Consider the following 21,546-nt stretch of genomic DNA (forward strand, 5'->3'; position numbering starts at 1 on the left):
TGAAGTATTTATTTTTATTTCAATTGACTAATCACCCCATTGATTAAATTATTTAACAGCTCAGTTGCAGAATTATAACCCCATTGCGCCATCTAGTGTAGGATTCCTACATCATCTGTTAAAACAGAAAGAGATCGTGTTTGGGAAACCCTGGCCAAGCCTAACTAATAGTCCTTTATGATGGCATGTTGACATTACGAAAATACTCACTATAAGCTCGTTTGAGGGATATCATTTCTTTCTTTAAACATTTTCATTTTATTTAATTCATCAACTTGTTATACATTGGGTTTCAGGGTGTTTGATGGTTGCCTGAGTCATCAGGCCACTTTGATTGGACAGTTAATTATTTTAATTATTATTTAAAAAATGCTTCAAGCTCTGTCAAGTTGGTTATTGATCATTGCTAGACAACCATTTTCAAGTATTGCCATATATTTTCAAGCGGGTTAAGTCAAAACTGTAACTTGGCCACTTAGGAACATTCAATATCATCTTGGTAAGCAACTCCAGTGTATATTTGGCCTTGTGTTTTAGGTTATTATCCTGCTGAAAGGTGAATTTGTCTCCCATTGTCTGTTGGAAAGTAGACCAAATCAGGATTTCCTCTAGGATTTTGCCTGTGCTTAGCACCATTTTGTTTATTTTTAGCCCACAAAACAACACCCTAGTACTTGCCGATGACAAGCATACCCTTAACATTATGCATCCACCACCATGCTTGAAAATATGAAGAGTGGTAGTCAGTGATGTGTTGTGTTGGATTTGCCACAAACAATACTTTGGGTTCAGGACATAAAGTTAATTTCTTTGCCAATTCTTTTGCAGTTTTACTTTAGTGCCTTGTTGCAAACAATATGTATGTTTTGGAATATTTTAGTCTGTATATGCTTGCTTTATCCACTCTGTCATTTAGGTTAGCATTGTGGAGTAACTATAATGTTGTCGATACATCTTCAGTTTTCTCCTATCACAGCCATTAAACAACATTGGGCTCATGGTGAAATCCCTGAGAGGTTTCCTTTCTCTCCAGCAACTGAGTTAGGACGGACGCCTGTATCTTTGTAGTGGCTGGGTGAAGTAATATACCATCCAAAGTGTAATTACTTTACCATGCTCAAAAGGATATTCAATGTCTCCTTTTTTGGATTGAAAACATATTTCCACTTTGGCATTATATGGTATTGTGTGTAGGCCAGGGACACAAAATCTCAATCTCAATACATTTTAAATTCAGGCGGTAACACAACAAAATGGTGGTATTCTTATTTAATTTGCATGACACAACACACAAATAAATAAAACAAAAATATCTTCATAAGTCATAAAAAAGGATTTAATTAAGGATACCAAAAATCACTGCAAAGGTCACAATTAAACATAATTTTGTTTAATAAAATCAGACACAGCAAAAATAAAACAGACCAAGCTCTCACAGGTAAAGCCCATTAATACACAGTTGATTAGCTCAGTTTTATAAATAACAAAATTACTTAAACTTGCTAGGCTAAGGTAACATTAGGTATGGTACGGAAAGGTAAGGTACTCAGGCACATAAATGCCATATATGCACTAACAGAAAAGAATTTGCAACAGACACAGCAAACTTCAGATGAAGTCAAGATGTCAACATGTTTCTTTTCACCCTCACTCTTTTGACTGAAAGTAGATAGGATGTCCCAGGTTTACATTTGTTATACTAGCTATTTTTTACCTAAGAAAAATACGTATTTCTGTATTTTCATACAATACACAAATGAGTTATTGTGAAAAAAGGGAATTATAAACAAACATTTCAGTACTGCTCAGAAGGTTTTGTTTTAGATGATTAAACATTTGGCTTTTGAACATAGCAGCCTGTTATAGAGACACTGTAGCAAGCTCACAGATTTGCCCTGAATCTTTCTTTAGATGTCTTTAGATGTTGTTTACAATAATTGCATTCATCAATTTACAAATTATAATTATATGGGTGTTTAAACATTGCATATATATTACTATAAACAAATTTGGTAAACAAATTTAGGGGTGACCAATTCTGGGTGACCATTCAAGAAAGTATGGTGCAAAAAAAGCACCAGGGGGCAGTATATAGCAATAAATTGGTATCATCAGCACTGTCCAAGTGGAGGTGCAGGCCTTTATTCCTGTGTACTTGTTTGAGCAGGGCAGAATTCTTAACATTGGATTACAATTTGCCCCAGAATCCAACTGATGCCAACCAAAATCAACCAAATGAAGGAGCAATTACTATCATTCTTTAAAGGGATAGTGCAATGTTTCCCCCTGTCGCTGTTCCTGTAGACTTCACACTGTCCCTTTAAAGCAAAATGGAGCTTGTGACATAACAAAGCAGAATGTGACAAGAACAGAATGAAGACATATTGACGGCATAACCCACTGGGCTCAGACGTCAATTCAGCGTCTATTTCAAGTTGGTTCAGCGTAATTTCATTGAAATGATGTGGAATCAACATTGATTCAACCAGTGTGTGCCCAGTGGGAAGTCAATGGTGCCATCTGTCAATGATTTTAGGAGGCGGGATAATGATGATTTAAAGTGTTTCACTATCCAGATCCCTCTACATTTGTAAGATATCCAGACACAATGAGTTCCTGACTATCTAAGGGGGTCAGGAAGATCTGATCCCAATCATATCACAATGCATATTTTAATCGTCTACACCTGTCTAAAAATGTGGGCACAATCAGAATGAGACAAGACCAGGACACAGGACAAATGTTAGAACCAGGTATAAACTGGGCTTGAGAAAGCTCATGAAAGGACGCATATGGATATCTTTGCTATATACCGTACATGTTAAGAGGTACTTCCTGTTTCCGTGACTGAGGGGGATATACTGTAAAAAATGTGATCTTCCTGAGATTGGAAAGATTTGCTGTTTTTCTTTGAGCGTTATGCATCAACTCCAGAATGTTCGATTGCCTGCCTGCTGCCATGTTGGGTCAATAGTTTGGCCCTTTACTAAAAGGATCCCTGCTCCTCATCATGACACCGTAACACATGGATAGATGGCACACGCCTGGCTGGCCAGGGGCCCCAGGGTTACCTCTCTTCCCCTCCTCCCCATTTAGGCCAGGGGGTCCTGGTTTTCCTGGATGACCTAGTTTACTGTCTCCCTGGGGACCCATTGGACCTGGGAAAGTAGACCATTACAAATGAGGTGTTTCTCTTGTGGTTCCAAAACATGTTCTACTGGTTGCCAACAATTACTAATCCTGTTATTTGATCAATTTTTACCGAATAGGAGTAGTTAATGTCAAAAGGCGAACAGTGTGTTTATCTGCATAATGCTCTGAAAACAGGTTGCAATAGACATGAAATGACTCCCAGGAAGTGCTCTCAAACAGCTTGGACTGAGGACATGATTGGAACACTGTGCAGTGACCCAGACGCATCAATATTAAAATAATTGTACTGATTCCATTTCTATCTTGACTAACCAAGTAGAAATGATGATATTACATACAGTGCAATTGGAAAGTATTTTGTTATGTTACACCCTTGTTCTAAAATGGATTAATAGTTTTTTTTCTTCATCAATTGACAAACAATACCCCATAATGACAAAGCAAAAACAGGTTTTTAGAAATGTTAGCAAATGTATTTTTTTTAAACCCAGAAATATAACATTTACAGAAGTATTCAGACCTTTTATTTAGTATTTTGTTGAAACACAGCAATTACTTTGGCAGCGATTACAGCTTGGAGTCTTTCTGGGAATGATGCAACAAGCTTGGAACACCTGTATTTGGGGAGTTTATCCCACTCTAGGGAGTGTCGTGGCACAGCTTTTTTCAGGTCTCTCCAAAGATGTTAGATCGGGTTCATGTCTGGGCTCTGGATGTGCCACTCAAGGACATTCAGAGACTTGTCCGGAAGTCACTCCTGCCTTGTCTGTCTTGGCTGTGTGACTAGAGTCGTTGTCCTGTTGGAAGGTAAACCTTCACCCCAGTCTGAGGTCCTGAGCACTCTGGAGCAGGTTTTCATCAAGGATCTCTCTGTACTTTACTCCGTTCATCTTTCCCTCGATCCTGACTAGTCTCCCAGTTCTACCACTGAAAAACATCCCCACAGCATGACGCTGCCACCACCATGTTTCACCGTAGGGATGGTGCCAGATTTCCTTCAGATGTGACACTTGGCATTCAGGCCAAAGAGTTCAATGTTGGTTTCATCAGAACAGAGAATCTTGTTTCTCATGGTCTGAGAGTCCTTTAGGTGCCTTTTGGAAACTCCAAGCGGGCTGTCATGTGCCTTTTACTGAGGAGGGGCTTCAGTCCGGCCTCTCTACCATAATGCTCTGACTGGGTTGTGCAGCAGAGACGGTTGTCTTTCTGCAAGGTTCTCCCATCTCCACAGAGGAACTCTAGAGCTCTGTCAGTGACCATCAGGTACTTGGTCACCTCCCTGACCAAGGCCATTCTCATCCGATTGCTCAGTTTGGCCGGGCGGCCAGCTCTAGGAAGAGTCTTGGTGATTCCACACTTTTTCCATTTAAGAATGATGGAGGCCACTGTGTTCTTGCAAACCTTCAATGGTGCAGCAATGTTTTTAGTACCCTTCCCCAGATCTGTGCCTCAACACAATCCTGTCTCGGTGCACTACGGACAATTCCTTCGACCTCATGGCTTGGTTTTTGCTCTGACATGCACTGTCAACTGTGGGAACTTATATAGACAGGTGTGTGCCTTTCCAAATCATGTCCAATCAATTGAATTTACAACAATTGGACTCCAATGAAGTTGTAGAAACATCTCAAGGATGATCAATGGAAACAGGATGCACCTGAGCTCAATTTCGATTTTAATAGCAAAGGGTCTGAATACTTGTGTAAATAAGGCATTTCTGTTTTTTTATGGGGTATTGTGTGTAGACTGATGATGTTTTTATTTAATACATTTTAGAATAAGACTGTAACCAACAAAATGTGGAAAAAGTCGAGGGGTCCGAATACTTTCCGAATGCACATTATATAAAATTCGATGTGCAGTAGCATACCATATGGAGTAAATATATTTCATATTTATATTTTACCTGGAGACCCTGGTGTTCCCGGATCTCCAATATCTGCTCTTCCTTGACTCCCCTTCTCCCCCTTTATTCCTGGATCTCCTGGAAACACAAATAGAATGCAATGTGTTCCAGTACAAAGCCAATGTTTACTTGCGTTCTACTTGACTGTCTACCCGTACATACTGCACAGATTAATTGAGTCCTACCTTTCAAGCCACACATCCCAGGACGCCCAGGTCGACCTGGATGGCCCGGCTGTCCAATGGAACCAGGGTTCCCAGTAAAGCCCCTTGATCCCTGGGGCCCAACAGGGCCTGGTACTCCGGGAGTCCCGTCCCTGCTTTGGCAGTGGTCACAGTGATTTTGCTGCTGGTTACTGAGGAGTAGCGAAGGCATCTCCACTGGGATAAAAACACAATGGAGGGGGGCTGAGATATAGGTGCAATATAGAGAATACAGCAATTATCAAACATGATCAGTACTCACATCTAAGTACCTCTCTGCATATTTGCTGAATGATTTGCTTGGACATCTCCCTTCCCTGTGGAGATTTGACATGATTGATGGCATCATGCAAAAATGTCTCAATCAATTCATACAAACGGTATAGACATTGTTGGATCAATTATGATGATTGTTGATAAATGAGCAGTTGAATGTGAGACCATGCATGGTGGTGAGTGTACTGGTGGGTTACATACAGTTTACCCTCTAGTCCAGGTGGCCCAGGAGGCCCAACGTCACCGCTCTGTCCTCGAGGCCCAGACGGGCCTGTCTGCCCTGATATTCCTGGTTGGCCTTGGTGACCTCCCAGTCCCCTCTGACCGGGGTCTCCTGTTGTCCCTTTCTGGCATGCAAAAGAGCATAGCATAAGTACACACAATGCTATACTCTAGATGAGGACGAATGCTTGGCTATTCAGGGCTTCAGCAAATTACAGAAGTCAATGACAGACTTACCCCCCCTTTTTGTCCCGATGAGCCATTAGAGCCCTATCAATCAAAGTAATGATGGCTGATTAGTAATGTTGCTTAATTACAATTCAATTCACAACTCAATTTGAGAGTTGTTCCCATACTTTCACATTTCCAATCCAATTCCACTACATGAGTGTATGACAACATAGTCAGTGCTAGTCTACAATATGAAATGAATACATTGTGACAAGGAAAATATTCTTAGTTATGAATTATATAGACTACCGGTCAAACGTTTTAGAACACCTACTCATTCAAGGGTTTTCTTTATTTGTACTATTTTCTAAATTGTAGAATAATAGTGAAGACATGAAAACTATGAAATAACACATAACACAAAATATATTTTATATTTGAGATTCTTCAAATAGCCACCCTTTTCCTTGATGAAAGCTTTGCACACTCTTGGCATTCTCTAAACCAGATTCACCTGGAATTCTTTTACAACAGTCTTGAAGGAGTTCCCACATATGCTGAGCACTTGCTGGCTGCTTTTCTTTCACTCTGCGGTCCAACTCTTCCCAAACCATCTCGATTTGGTTGAGGTCGGGGGATTGTGGAGGCCAGGTCATCTGACTCAACACTCCATCACTCTCCTTCTTCGTAACACAGCCTGGAAGTGTGTTTTGGGTCATTGTCCTGTTGAAAACAAATGATAGTGGGACTAAGTGCAAACCAGATGGGATAGCGTATCCCTGCAGAATTATGTAGTAGCCATGCTGGTTAAGTGTGCCTTGAATTTTAAGTAAATCACAGACAGTGTCACCAGCAAAGCACCCCCCACCATAACACCTCCTCCTCCATGCTTTACAGTGGGAAATACACATGTGGAGATCATCCGTTCACTCACACCGCGTCTCACAAAGACACAGCGGTTATAACCAAAAATCTCCAATTTGGACTCCAGACAAAAGGACACATTTCCACCGGTCTAATGTCCACTGCTCGTGTTTCTTGGCCCAAGCAAGTCTCTTCTTCTTATTGGTGTCCTTTAGTAGTGGTTTCTTTGCAGCAATTCAACCATGAAGGCCTGCTTCACACAGTCTCCTCTGAACAGTTGATGTTGAGATGTGTTTGTTACTTCAACTCTGAAGCATTTATATGGGCAGCAATTTATGAGGCTGGTAACTCTAATAAACTTATCCTCTGCAGCAGAGGTAACTCTGGGTCTTCCATTCCTGTAGCAGTCTTCATGAGAGCTAGTTTCATCATAGCAACTGATGGTTTTTGCGACTGCCCTTGAAGAAACGTTCAAACTTCTTGAAATGTTCCGTGTTGACTGACCTTCATGTCTTAAAGTAATGATAGACTGTCATTTCTCTTTGCTTATTTGAAATGTTCTTTCCATAGTATGGACTTGGTCTTTTACCAAATAGGACTATCTTCTGTATACCCCCCTACCTTGTCACAACACAACTGATTGGTTCAAACGCATTAAGGAAAGAAATTCCACAAATTAACTTTTAAGAACAAGCACCTGTTAATTTAAATGCATTCCAGGTGACTACCTCATGAAGCTGGTTGAGAGAATGCCAAGAGTGTGCAAAGCTGTCATCAAGGCAAAGGTTGGCTATCTGAAGAATCTCAAATATAAAATATATTTTGATTTGATTAACACTTTTTTGCTTACGACATGATTCCATGTGTGTTATTTCATAGTTTTGATGTCTTCACTAATATTCTACAATGTAGAAAAGAGTAGAAAATAAAGAAAAACCCTTGAATGAGTAAGTGTTCTAAAACTTTTGACCTGTAGTGTAGGCTATGGAAGAATCCCTAATGTGGTTAAAACAGTTTCACAAATAATAGCATTTGCTATCATTAAGTACTGTGTAACTGGGCTTCCGAGGCAACTGGCCAATCAACTGTCCAATTGGATAAAATACTTTTATATTAAAGCCATAATTCAATCATTGATATATGGTGCAATTGGAAATAATTCAGACTCCTTGACTTTTTCCACATTTTGTTATGTTACAGCCGTATACTAAAATGGACAAAATGTTTTTTTTTCCTCATCAAACTACACAAAATACCCCATAACGACAAAGCAAAATTGGGTTTTTAGTATTTACGTAAGTATTCAGACCCTTTGTTATGTGACTCCAAATTGAGCTCAGGTGCAACCTGTTTACATTGATCATCCTTGAGATGTTTCTACAACTTGGAGTCCACCTGTGGTCAATTCAATTGATTGGACATGATTTGGAAAGCACACACCTATTTATATAAGGTCCTACAGTTGACAGTGCATGTCCAAAAACCAAACCATGAGGTTGAAGGAACTGTTCGTAGAGCTCCAAGACAGGATTGTGTCGAGGCACAGATCTAGGGAAGGGTACCCCAAAAATTCCTGCAGCATTGAAGGTTGCCAAGAACACAGTGGCCTACATCATTCTTAAATGGAAGAAGTTTAGAACCACCAAGGCTCATCCTAGAGCTGGCCGCCCAGCCAAACTGAACAATCGGGCCTTGGAGAAGGGCCTTGGTCAGGGAGATGACCAAGAACCCGATGGTCACTCTGACAGAGTTCCATAGTTCCTCTGAGGAGATGGGAGTTCCTTCCAGAAGGACAACCATCTCTGCAGCACTCCACCAATCAGGTCTTTATGGTAGTGTGGCCAGACTGAAGCCACTCCTCCGTAAAAGGCACATGACAACCCACTTGGAGTTTGCCAAAAGGCACCTAAAGGACTCTCAGACCATAGGAAACAAGACTCTCTAGTCTGATGAAACCATCATTGAACTCATCATTTAGCCTGAATGACAAGTGTCACGTCTGGAGGAAACCTGGCACCATCCCTACGGTGAAGCATGGTAGTGGCAGCATCATGCTGTGGGGATGTTTTTCAGCGGCAGCGACTGGGAGACTAGTTAGGAGTCTAGACTAGTTAGGGAAAGATGAACAGAGCAAAGTACAGAGAGCTGAAAACCTGCTCCAGAGCACTCCGGACCACAGACTTATCCAACAGGACAACGACCCTAAGCACACAGCAAAGACAATGCAGGAGTGGCTTCGGGACATGTCTGAATGTCCTTGAGTGACCCAGCCAGAGCCCAGACTTGAACCCGATCGAACATCTCTGGACTGACCTGAAAATAGCTGTTCAGCGACTCTCCCCTTCCAACATGACTAAGCTTGAGAGGATCTGCAGAGAAGAATGGGAGAAACTCCCCAAAAACAGGTGTGCCAAGCTTGTAGCATCATACCCAAGAAGACTCGAGGCTGTAACTGCTGCCAAAGGTGCTTCAATAAAGTACTGAGTAAAGAGCCTGAAAACTTAGGTAAATGTGATATTTCAGTTTTTGTTTTTTTATACATTTGCAAGCATTTCAAAAAACCCGCCTTAGCTTTGTCATTATGGGGTATTAAGTATAGAATGATAAGGGGGAAAAACAATTTAATCCATTTTAGAATAAGGCTGTAACGTAACAAAATGTGGAAAAAGCCAAGGGGTCTGAATACATTCCAAATGCACTGTAATCATAGGAAGTGCAACTTACATGATTACCTGGAATCCCCATATCTCCCTTTTCACCTCTTAATCCCTGTAGAGAAAATTCAACTAGAAATTATGGTGTTTGTTTTTAGTCGTACAATGTTTTTGTAATTTTTGCTTGTGATTAAATGTAAGGTCTTCAGTAATCAAGTCATTGTCCTTCAGAACAGTTTTAAAATTTCCAGTCATGATTTTAGAATGAGATTTTAAGTAAAGGTTGTTGCTACAGTTGAAGTCAGAAGTTTACATACACTTAGGTTGGAGTCATTAAAACTCATTTTTCAACCACTCCACAAAATTCTTGTTAACAAACTATAGTTCTGGCAAGTCGGTTAGGACATCTACTTTGTGCATGACAAGTAATTTTCCCAACAATTGTTAACAGACAGATTATTTCACTTATAATTCACTGTATCACGATTCCAACAGCTTGGAAAATTCCAGAAAATGATGTCAAGCTTCTGATAGGATAATTGACATAATTTGAGTCAATTGGAGGTGTACTTGTGGATGTATTTCAAGGCCTACCTTCAAACTCAGTGCCTCTTTGCTTGACATAATGGGAAAATCTAAAGAAATTAGCCAAGCCCTCAGAAAACGTTTTGTAGACCACCACAAGTCTGGTTAATCCTTGGGAGCAATTTCCAAACACCTGGACGTGCCACGTTCATCTGTACAAACAATAGTACGCAAGTATAAACACGATGGGACCACGCAGTCGTCATACCGCTCAGGAAGGAGACGCGTTCTGTCTCCTAGAGATGAAAGTACTTTGGTGCGAAAAGTGCAAATAAATCCCAGAACAACAGCAAAGGACCTTCTGAAGATGCTGGAGGAAACAGGTACAAAAGCTCTGTAAGGAGGAATGGGCCAAAATTCACCCAACTTATTGTGGGAAGCTTGTGGAAGGCTACCCAAAACGTTTGACCCAAGTTAAACAATTTAAAGGCAATGTTACCAAATAATAATTGAGTGTATGTAAACTTCTGACCCACTGGGAATGTAATGAAAGAAATAAAAGCTGAAATAAATTATTCTCTCTACTCTTATTCTGACATTTCACATTCTTAAAATAAAGTGGTGATCCTAACTGACCTAAGACAGGGAATTTTTACAAGGATTAAATGTCAGGAATTGTGAAAAGCTGAGTTTAAATGTATTTGGCTAAGGTGTATGTAAACTTCCGACTTCAACTGTATGCCCATGGCAGTCAGTTTAATGGATATTTTACATCCAGAGACTCAGTCCAAGTGACTCCTTAACCGCAGTCCTGTGGTGACATTGTCATTTGACTCGATATGCTTCCTAGTTTTTCCTACAAAGATCATAGCTGTCCCTGTTTTCCATGACATTAAATTAATTAAGAGGTTGTTCAACATGATTCCATTCCGGCTAAATGAAAGCAACCACATTTGGAAGGAGGTAGTGAACCGAGCATCCGATTACACCCCAAGTCTTTTGTAAATGGAAAATGTAGCAACCTCTATTTATGTTTTCCCAAGCAATCTCTGGTCCATAAGTAAATTTACATCTTCAATATGTTCTACAGTTACAGTATGTTCACTTTCATTCTTTGCTGTATACCATTATTTGTTCTCTTGGTCTGAGCAACATGGCAAAATGCAATCAAACTGAATACTTGAAATGTCTGGAACATGAGGACAGACGCTCCATCCAAAGCCTCAGGTGTTGCTAATGGGTTTGAAATATCATCAGGTGTTACATAAGAAAACCCTAATTAAATGTTATGAATACCTCCCCTCCTCGTTCACCTGGATCTCCCCCTTTTCCCTGGTGAGATAGAAACGACACCGCAATCACATGTTATTCTTATGGGCAGTAGGAGAATATAGAGTTACGATTACAAATGTTTCAACTTCAATACCCACATACTGCACCACATCCATGACACATGCTATGGATATGACAGATGACAGTATGTTCAACATTATACAAGCCTCTTGTAGTGTTTCACTCGTTTTTTCAGATATTTTGTAGTAAGATTGCAACTTGTCCTGAAGTGGTAGAAATGAAATGAAAGGCAAACTGAAAAGTACTGTTTGATATTCCTGAAATGGTAAACTATTGTCTCAAAAATGTCTGAAACACTTCCTGTAAACAATACTGTTATAGATCAATGTGTTTTACTGCATTCGATTAACCCTCACCTGTAAATTGCAGTCCTTGGGGTAATTTATTTATTTCATCCCATGAAAGACTTGCTTGTTTGCTGTAGTATAAATTAATATTCTTTATTGAAGTTAATGGAGGTAAATCTGGAAACACAGCTCACCATAAAGTAGGTTTCTGGCTCCTAATTCTTAATCAAAATGCAACGTCAGTATTTTTCCTCTCTCATTAACTAAACAAAATGTGATTGGGATGGCAACACTGAAAACATTTGCAGAAAACATTCCTAATGCTCAATCCCAGCTCAATCGTACACTGCGTCTCAGAAGAAGAAAACATTTATATCAATTTCAAAAGGATGTGAGATCCTCTTTGAACAGAACATTTAGTTAAAATGACTATAATTGCTCATTTCAATAATTCCAGTAATTGCTAAATAAGCCTACACACAGGTAAATCCCTATCAAACTTTCAAGACACACTATTTTCCCAGCAGTTAAGACTGATTTTGTAGGAGCCTGTAAATACCTTAGGTCCTGTCAAGCCTGGCATTCCTGGGTGTCCTGGCTGACCTGCTATTCCAGGGTCACCTGACATGCCCTGGAATAACATTCCTTCAATCAAGCATCATACTGTACATAGTAAGAACATATGGTAAGAACATGGTAAGGGCATGGTAAGAACATATGGTAAGAACATGGTAAGAACATATGGTAAAAACATGGTAAGGACACTTTGTCTTTTAGACGTTCTGTTGCTTTACATCGTACTGTAAACAGTTCTAAATTATGTCATGTATCACCTTTACTGTCTATTTACATTCACAATAGGCATAATCAACAGATATGAAATGTTAAATGTTGACCTCTGGTCCTGAAACCCCTGGTTGACCTGGTAGTCCACTTTCACCTTTGTTGCCCTTTATTTGAAAAAATGTAATTAATTAAAGGCGGAATTCTATAGTAAGACATAGCACACAATCCACAGTAGATACTGATATGGAAATACAATTCTGCTTTTAAATCATAAAATACTGCTGTGGGAAAAAAGAAAAGCTCATAATCAGCATTAGAGTTTTAGGCGACAATTGATTTTTCTAAACAAATGTGTTCCAATAACTGCTGTCTGAAACGAATCCATGAATATGAAAACACTGCTCATGTCCATAAACTACTATTTTACCCCTGTGCCATTAACTAATACACATTGGCTCTCGTTAATGCGAGATCAGCTAATAAAAAGTGACTGGGAGACAGAGTCGGAGACCAGAGAAACAGACCGCTTTTGATTTCCATCCCAAAATTCCACTGACGAAGGCAATAGTAGCACTGTAGGCTTGGACCACCACTTCATTTGGCATCACTAGTATAGCCATGGCACAGCTATAAACAACATACTCGCTAGAAGTTATATCCATGTAGAAAATGCTAACCCAAGCTAGGGTTGCAAAATTCCAGGAACTTCCAAAAATTCCATAGTTTTCTAGAAATCCTGGTTGGAATATTTCAACCCTAACCCAAGCAAAACTATATGCATCAACAATAACACTGAGGAACTAATTTCACACACCAATAGACAAGGGACTGATATTCACAGTGCAACTATAAAATCCTGCCTTGTAAGGACAGATGAGGTAATGCAGCCGGCAGTATTTGGGATTTTATAACAATGCTCAGCAGTATTTGGGATTTTATAACAATGCTCAGCAGTATTTGGGATTTTATAACACTGCTCAGCAGTATTTGGGATTTTATAACACTGCTCAGCAGTATTTGGGATTTTATAACAATGCTCAGCAGTATTTGGGATTTTATAACACTGCTCAGCAGTATTTGGGATTTTATAACACTGCTCAGCAGTATTTGGGATTTTATAACACTGCTCAGCAGTATTTGGGATTTTATAACAATGCTCAGCAGTATTTGGGATTTTATAACACTGCTCAGCAGTATTTGGGATTTTATAACAATGCTCAGCAGTATTTGGGATTTTATAACACTGCTCAGCAGTATTTGGGATTTTATAACACTGCTCAGCAGTATTTGGGATTTTATAACACTGCTCAGCAGTATTTGGGATTTTATAACACTGCTCAGCAGTATTTGGGATTTTATAACACTGCTCAGCAGTATTTGAGATTTTATAACAATGCTCAGCAGTATTTGGGATTTTATAACACTGCTCAGCAGTATTTGGGATTTTATAACACTGCTCAGCAGTATTTGGGATTTTATAACACTGCTCAGCAGTATTTGGGATTTTATAACACTGCTCAGCAGTATTTGGGATTTTATAACACTGCTCAGCAGTATTTGGGATTTTATAACACTGCTCAGCGGTATTTGGGATTTCATACCACTGCTCAGCAGTATTTGGGATTTCATACTAGTACTCAATATCATTCAGGGTTTTACAGTTGCTCTGTGTGGTCATCACTGCCTCTAGTGGTGGTGTTGCAACACTGCATGTCTGGGGAGTACATTCCCTGACACTGTACCAGTAAGGTAGGGTCACAACACTCAAATTGCTCCACACATACTGTACCTTCATTGGTTCACAACGTTTCAATGCTAATGGTGTAATAAAGGTATGTGTTTGAGCAATTGAGTGTGCAGATCTTTACTATTGCTATTTACTATTGAGATTTTCTCAGCCTAGCACCCCATGAAAGTACATTTGACTATTTCTGCAAATAGTATTCACATGGACATTGGGCAAAATACAATTGTTAAATTTCATGAACAGAAGAAAAATGTCTGTTACCATAGGTCCAGGTCGCCCTGATGATCCAGGTTCACCAGGAACGCCATTATCACCCTAAAGGAGAAAAACAATAAAACAACATCAATTTAAATATCCTCCGTATCTCTAGACATTTGTTGTCATTGAGTAAGTGTGAAAATGACTTAGCACTACGTCATTACATATTTAAGACACATATACTACTGTAAGTGTGATCCTGAATCCATTTGAACAACGTTAAACTCTATTGACTGCAGCCAACTTACAGATGTCCCAGTTGAACCTTTGGCACCTTTCAGTCCTGACCAACCAGCTTCACCCTGTAATTATAATGATAGAATTAATAACATATGCAGTAACCTTTTAATATTCTAATTTTGTGCAAAGGTTTGCCAATTTTGAAAAAGAATATATAAGAACAACTTTCTTCATTGATTACATGTGTTTTCTTTCTATATGTCACATGACAGCTTCATTAAAAATGATTTATGCATTTCAATATCAAAACTCAAACCATAGTTTATAAAAGTCTGATGTTATGGGAAAAAAATATTGAGTCCCCATACTTTTAAAAATGTTCTTCTTTGTGCTCTTGGCTGAAGTATTTTCAAATTTCAGTAATCCAAAAATAATTTGTGCATTTTCCAAAAGCCATTAAAAACACTTAATTATCTTCCTATTTATTTTGGTCTATACTTTATAACGGTGCATGTAAGCTGTGGTTGAACACAGCATAATGTTAATTCATCGTTTTAGACATAGAACAAGGGAATGTACAATAAAGAAGCACAATAACATAGCCTTTCTTGCAAGCACAAAATGTTTGCTAATGTATAAACTTGCTGGAAAGAAGATTGTTACTTTGAATCTATTTAAAACACCATAATATCAATTTAATGGACAGTATGGGCATGTCCTGATATGAGCAGACCTTTATGATAATAACAGGAGCTCACCTTAGTTCCACTCTGGCCGACGTTTCCAGGCACGCCAGGCAAACCCTGGAAACAAAGACAGAGCAAATTAGGGTTAAGTGCCTTGCTGATTTTTCACCTTGGGCATTTGAACCAGCAACCTTTCGGTTACGGGCTCTAACCACTAGGCTACCTGCCGCCCTTACTCTATATGACAGCACACAATTTCACATTTTACTTACCATGATATTAGCCTATACATTACAATTGTATTCAATGCATTTGTATTCAATACAGTATATAGATGAAAGGCAGACAGTTAAGAGTTTCCTCCCCCTCTAATGTAGCTAACATACATGGTTCACAGATGTATGGTTTTGTTTTCTTTCTTCTGAGAGTCTGGATTAATCACATATAAAATGTCTTTCCCCTGAGCTTCGCTTGCTTTATCAGCCAGCCGGTTTAATGGCTTCCACAGGATGTTGTTAAAACAAATGCAAATACAGCCCTAATGCAGAGAACAGTGCTACCATATACTGTATCATTGGGTATCACAATGAATGGACAGGAAGATAGCGTCTTAAAACCTCATTGTATTTATAATGCATCAGAGAGATTATTATACCAATCTATATAATATACAGTATGTGTGTGTTAACCCTTTGTTTATCTCTTCATAAAATGCTGATTGATTTTATATGAATTTTCTATTTCACCTTTATTTAACCAGGTAGGCTAGTTGAGAACAAGTTCTCATTTACAACTGCGACCTGGCCAAGATAAACGCATAGCAGTGTGAACAGACAGCAACACAGAGTTACACATGGAGTAAACAATAAACAAGTTAATAACACAGTACAAAAAATTTAAATAAAAAAATATAAAAAATCTATATACATTGTGTGCAAAAGGCATGAGGAGGTAGGCGAATAATTACAATTTAGCAGATTAACACTGGAGTGATAAATGATCAGATGGTCATGTGCAGGTAGAGATACTGGTGTGCAAAAGAGCAGAAAAGTAAATAAATAAAAACAGTATGGGGATGAGGTAGGTAAATTGGGTGGGCTATTTACCGATGGACTATGTACAGCTGCAGCGGTCGGGTTAGCTGCTCAGATAGCAGATGTTTAAAGTTGGTGAGGGAGATAAAAGTCTCCAACTTCAACGATTTTAGCAATTCGTTCCAGTCACAGGCAGCAGAGAACTGGAAGGAAAGGCGGCCAAATGAGGTGTTGGCTTTAGGGATGATCAGTGATATACACCTGCTGGAGCGCGTGCTACGGGTGGGTGTTGCCATCGTGACCAGCGAACTGAGATAAGGCGGAGCTTTACCTAGCATGGACTTGTAGATGACCTGGAGCCAGTGGGTCTGGCGACGAATATGTAGCGAGGGCCAGCCGACTAGAGCATACAGGTCGCTGGTTGACTCCTAAACAAGCTGGTTGACTCCTAAACAAGATAAACCTAATAGTACAAATAGGTTTGTTGTCCAAGAAATACACTACGTTGAGAGGAATTATAAAGTTTGTCTAGAGAAAATACATGTTTATGTGCACCTATAAGTGTTCTCTGCTCACAATAGTTTTCATTTGATATAATCAGTCATTTGAACATGGAAAATGAAACTTGGACACTTTCAGAGTCATTAGGACATAAAGTCTCATACCTCAAAGCTAATAAAAAAGCCACTGTATATACAGTAGATGGTTTTAAATGAATAGTGACAGTCCCAAAAAGACTTTAGACAAGTTACTACTAATTGATATCAATAATAGGTGTTTCAAATACTTGAGGATAAGTTCCATGAAGTGGAATGGATGCATTCCAGTTCCATGCAAGCTTACCCACTTTATCTGACCACTCAGTGTAACAAATCTGGAGTTTATAGTAAGAAGCATGTGTGTAGTGAACAAATATGCCATGTTTATGGAAATACTAAACAAGGTCTACTACATTTAGTGATACCCAATATACCTGATAATTCACTGTGGTCTAACCCTGGTACAAGATGAGGCCAAAGACAAAATATTGTGTACAGGCCAAGGTCAGTTGATACGTCATCTTTAAGTAGTCCCAGAGACGACTAGGTCTCCTTTTTCAAGTATGATCTACGAATGTTCATAGCTGCATGCATATTATCTGTTGAAAACATGTCCTCCTTTCCAAAGATTTTAAACAGACATCTTTCACACTTCAAACAAAGAATAACTTCAAAGGCTACACGAATAACGTAACACGTTCTTACGTAGTTGGTGTATTGGCGGAAAATGAAGAATAACCAACAATGTCACATCCCAAGCAGGGATTGAGAAGCATTTTACATTTATTAATATTGAGTGACGCTCTAGAATTTCCCAGAAATCTTTTACATTTGAGTAATTTAGCAGATGCTCTTATCCAGAGCAACTTACAGTATTGAGTACATACATTTTCATACTGATCCCCCCCCCCCCATAACCCTGGCGTTGAAAGCACAATGCCCCACCAACTGTGCTACATGACACTACATTCCTGTCTGTTCCCCTTTAAGTGATTATGTCATTCATCCCCGATCTTCCTTGCCAATAGTATGTACTTCTCCATCAGTCTCAACACTGGTAGGCTCCTTGTTTTTTTTGTTGCCAATTTCTAAATAACTACCATCTTTAAAAAATCATGCTTTCCTAGATGTTTCTCTGTGTGAAGGTGCCAGGACCGGGCCTTGGAAAATGTTTTCTGTTTTTTTACCACATCCTCTTCAGACTTCATGCTCCTCTGTTCTTCCTAAAATGCTTCCCTTTCTTGCCTTTGATGTTCATGTGGTAGACTAACTACTATATAAAAACAATGTTACTTGTCCATATCACGACATGCAACACTGTACCACAACTTTCTTATTCCTAAAATGTTTTTCATGTTGCTAGCATGCCAAAGTGGTCAAAATTCACACATTTCACTACCTCAGTGGTAATCCCCCTAAGACCCCTAAGACTTTCATTATCAAACACACAATCATCAAAACATTATGTTAGCCAAATTCTGCATATTCTGTTATACCTCAGAGCATAATCTGATCTTCCGGTCTTGCACTCTAAAAGCCATTCCACTGGGCACACAGTAGTTGAATCAACATTGTTTCCACGTCATTTCAATGAAATGACGTTGAACCAACGTGGAAAAGATGCTGAATTGACGTCTGTTCCCAGTGGGATAGATCTATGTTTGGCAGTTGAGCATGGCAATATTTGTTGTTCATGGACTAATGGGAAAAGTGCCTAACGTTTGTGAATGTACAGTTGAGTCAATAAACAGTTTAGAAATGTTGAGCATATCCAACAAAACTACCTTGAAATGGCTCTTTAGTAATTTTTCAAGATAAACGGTGGCAGATGTTTGGCAAATGACAGAGAATATATCTTGAGGGGATTGTAAAAGAACATGGAAACATGTTGCAAAATAACCCCTCAAGAATCCTCAGACGCTGCAAACATATTAAAAGCTGTTCCCTCGACCATGCTATTGATCAAATCACAAGAAATTACATCACTTATTAAAGATCAGGACAATGAGCCACATCAGTTAAGACACAATAAAAATCCATTGATGTGTCATAAGACAGGGAATGTATGTGTAAAACAGCAAAGACGTTCTTGGAATAGGCTAAGTAGTACATCATGGTCAACTATGGTATGTGACACGTATTCTTGGATCACTGATGGAATATGGGGAAGATAAGTGCTATTCTATGAACAGGTTGTGACTGTGACATTTAAATGACTCATGGCTCATTGAAGGTGATAAGGACATATTGGCACAAAGCATTCCATATAGTATTTTCTTCCAATGGAATTATATTTATTTGCCTATCTATGAAAGTGTCCAAGAACAGCCTTTGTTCCCTTCTCTTTACTTTGTTACATTGTGTTCTACTCATTTGAAATTTGACTGCAAAGAACTCTAGCTAGGACAGTGGATCTGGGCCGATTCCGGTTGAGAGTCGGGGCACTCGGCTGAGAGTCAGACTCGGCCCGACGTCATGTGGCCCGAGTCTGGGCCACCTTCGGCAGTATTACTTATGGCTAGAATGCGGGATTGAGCTCGGGCTGATTCCGGAGTGAGTTATCTGGCCCAAATGTATTACCTGGGGCTCGGCCGATTGGGGCTACTCTCTGGCAGATGATTACACGGACTGCTTTATATAATTAACATTTCAATATTAATTTATTTTTCCATATTTTGTCATTGTTTCTGTAATCCAAAAATGTAATTAACATTTCAATTGAATTCTTGAAGAGTATTTTCTGTTTAAGTAGTATTTTGATACTTTGTACAAGGCAATTGATCAGAATTCAAAACTTTGTGGATGGGGCCATCCGAGTGGCACAGCGGTTTAAGACACTGCATCGCAGTGCAAACTGCGCTGCTACAGATGCTGGTTCGATTCCCGTCTGTGTCGCAGCCGGCCACGACCGGGAGACCCATGAGGCGACGCACAATTGGCCCAGTGTCGTTCGGATTAGGGGAGGGTTTGGCCGGCCAGGAGGTCCTTGTCCCATCCTCCTGTGGCGATCCGGGCACACTGACACGGTCGACAGATGTGTTTCCTCCGACACCTTGGTGCGGCTGGCTTCCGGGTAAAGCGTGCATTGTGTGAAGAAGAAGTGCGGCTTGGCAGGGTTGTGTTTCGGGGGACACATGGCTCTTGACCTTCGCCTCTCGAGGTCGTACGGTAGTTGTAGCGATGGGACAAGACTGCAACTGCCAAATGTCTTTCATTTTGGATACATTTATATACATTGGGCCGTTTCTGGGGGGATTCTGGTAAGATGCCGACAAAGTGGGCTGAAATCCAATAGACGGAAACGGCCCGATGTACTTGGACTGATTCTGTGCAGTGATTCATTTTGATTCTGGGCCGAGTCTGACACCCGATTCCAGTCCGATTCAATCAGTTCCGAGCCCCCGGAAGAGGGCCACTTCTGAGACGATTCCTCAATGCTAGCTGGAAAATCAACATCCTTTCAATTCCAAACACTAAATATGCCCCGAAGGACCTTTAACACCGCATGAGCTACAGTATTCTGTTTGGTCAGCAAAATGCTGAAGTGCAGGTTTTGCTATACTGCACCCATCTGTTGGCTTTGGATAGGGCCTTTAAGTAATTTTGGAGGGCCAATAGGAGGTGCTCATCCATCTAATCTAAAAACCCTCCATAGGCTCAATGTGGCATCTTTCAGATACAACACTCATGACACTTGTCTTAAGAGTAGGGGTGTTAACCCTGGTGTCCTGGCTACAATTCCTTTGGTCACCCAATACAGTATGTCCACAGCCACTTAATCTTCCACAGCATCCAACTGGATCACTCAACCCATTCCTCCTCCCATGCCATTAATGCCAATGTCATCAACACATCTGGGAAAATATTCAATTCAATAAATACATTGAAAATAAATTGAAAATAATATACAATCACTTCTAAAGACACTAGCTTGAGGGGATTGCAGGCAGCTACAACTATTGTGCTGTTTAGTCCATAAAGAAGCTCATTGGATGTTCTGGCAAACCAAATGGCTTACAGCCCTGTAGAGCAACTGACTCATTCTCGAACATTTTAGTTCCATCACTCAGCTTGTGTGGCCAAATCGGCAAAACTGCCCATTAATGGGGATGCCCTTGCGTAAAACTTTATTTTTCAGATAAAAAAAAGTCTGTCCCCAAATGTCCCCAACATTTTTCCAATTAGCTGTGTTCCCAGCATCACATAAAGTTATGTATTTCCATAATAGGGTTAATATCCTGGGATGAACTACAGGGAAACCACTCCAAATGTACTAGCTGTCAGAAAAACTCATGTTCCATGGTGTCTGCTTTGATTCAAATAGCCCCAGATGACCAAGGCTGTTTTGGATATCTCCTGCTAATGTCAAGGAATTTGTTTTATTTGAGGGGGTGGGGGGGCAATTCTGGAATTTTTCCTATTATAGAAACCCAAGCACAGAAGAAAATACACCATTTAGAATGTGAAGTCTAAATAAGCAATGGTTACATAAAGTATATAAGTGTTCATGACTTACAAGATGGCCCTCCCTTCCGTCTAGACCAGGTATGCCAGCTGCTCCAACTTCTCCCTATTGATTAAAATAATGCATCGAAATATCATAAACACAGACATCATGCCAAATATTTCAGTGTACCCATTACAGGTACAGCTCAAAAGAGATAGCAGCACTCAATCATGTATTTAGTCATTGGATATTGTC

General features: G+C 39.7%; 1 protein-coding gene across 2 annotated transcripts in view; it reads right to left on the reverse strand.

The window, feature by feature from the left end:
* Window positions 1-1,368: 1,368 nt before the first annotated feature.
* The window catches only part of LOC135512149 (collagen alpha-1(XXI) chain-like), a 60,518-nt gene continuing 40,340 nt past the window's right edge, over window positions 1,369-21,546 (reverse strand). Inside the window, exons 16-29 of one of the 2 annotated variants that reach the window (XM_064933859.1) lie at window positions 21,361-21,414; window positions 15,344-15,388; window positions 14,654-14,707; window positions 14,409-14,462; window positions 12,511-12,564; window positions 12,174-12,245; window positions 11,271-11,306; window positions 9,520-9,564; window positions 5,998-6,030; window positions 5,747-5,885; window positions 5,535-5,579; window positions 5,245-5,439; window positions 5,060-5,137; window positions 1,369-3,158 (exon numbers count right to left, since the gene is read on the reverse strand). In XM_064933859.1, coding sequence (XP_064789931.1) covers window positions 2,968-3,158; window positions 5,060-5,137; window positions 5,245-5,439; window positions 5,535-5,579; window positions 5,747-5,885; window positions 5,998-6,030; window positions 9,520-9,564; window positions 11,271-11,306; window positions 12,174-12,245; window positions 12,511-12,564; window positions 14,409-14,462; window positions 14,654-14,707; window positions 15,344-15,388; window positions 21,361-21,414 — 1,095 coding nt within the window. In that variant the 3' untranslated portion in view covers window positions 1,369-2,967. Of the gene's footprint in view, window positions 3,159-5,059; window positions 5,138-5,244; window positions 5,440-5,524; window positions 5,580-5,735; window positions 5,886-5,997; window positions 6,031-9,519; window positions 9,565-11,270; window positions 11,307-12,173; window positions 12,246-12,510; window positions 12,565-14,408; window positions 14,463-14,653; window positions 14,708-15,343; window positions 15,389-21,360; window positions 21,415-21,546 lie in introns of both variants that reach the window. The other variant, XM_064933860.1, reaches the window with a different exon arrangement.

The sequence above is a fragment of the Oncorhynchus masou genome, chromosome 24 (assembly GCF_036934945.1).
Source record: "Oncorhynchus masou masou isolate Uvic2021 chromosome 24, UVic_Omas_1.1, whole genome shotgun sequence".
Classification (NCBI taxonomy): Eukaryota; Metazoa; Chordata; class Actinopteri; order Salmoniformes; family Salmonidae; genus Oncorhynchus; species Oncorhynchus masou.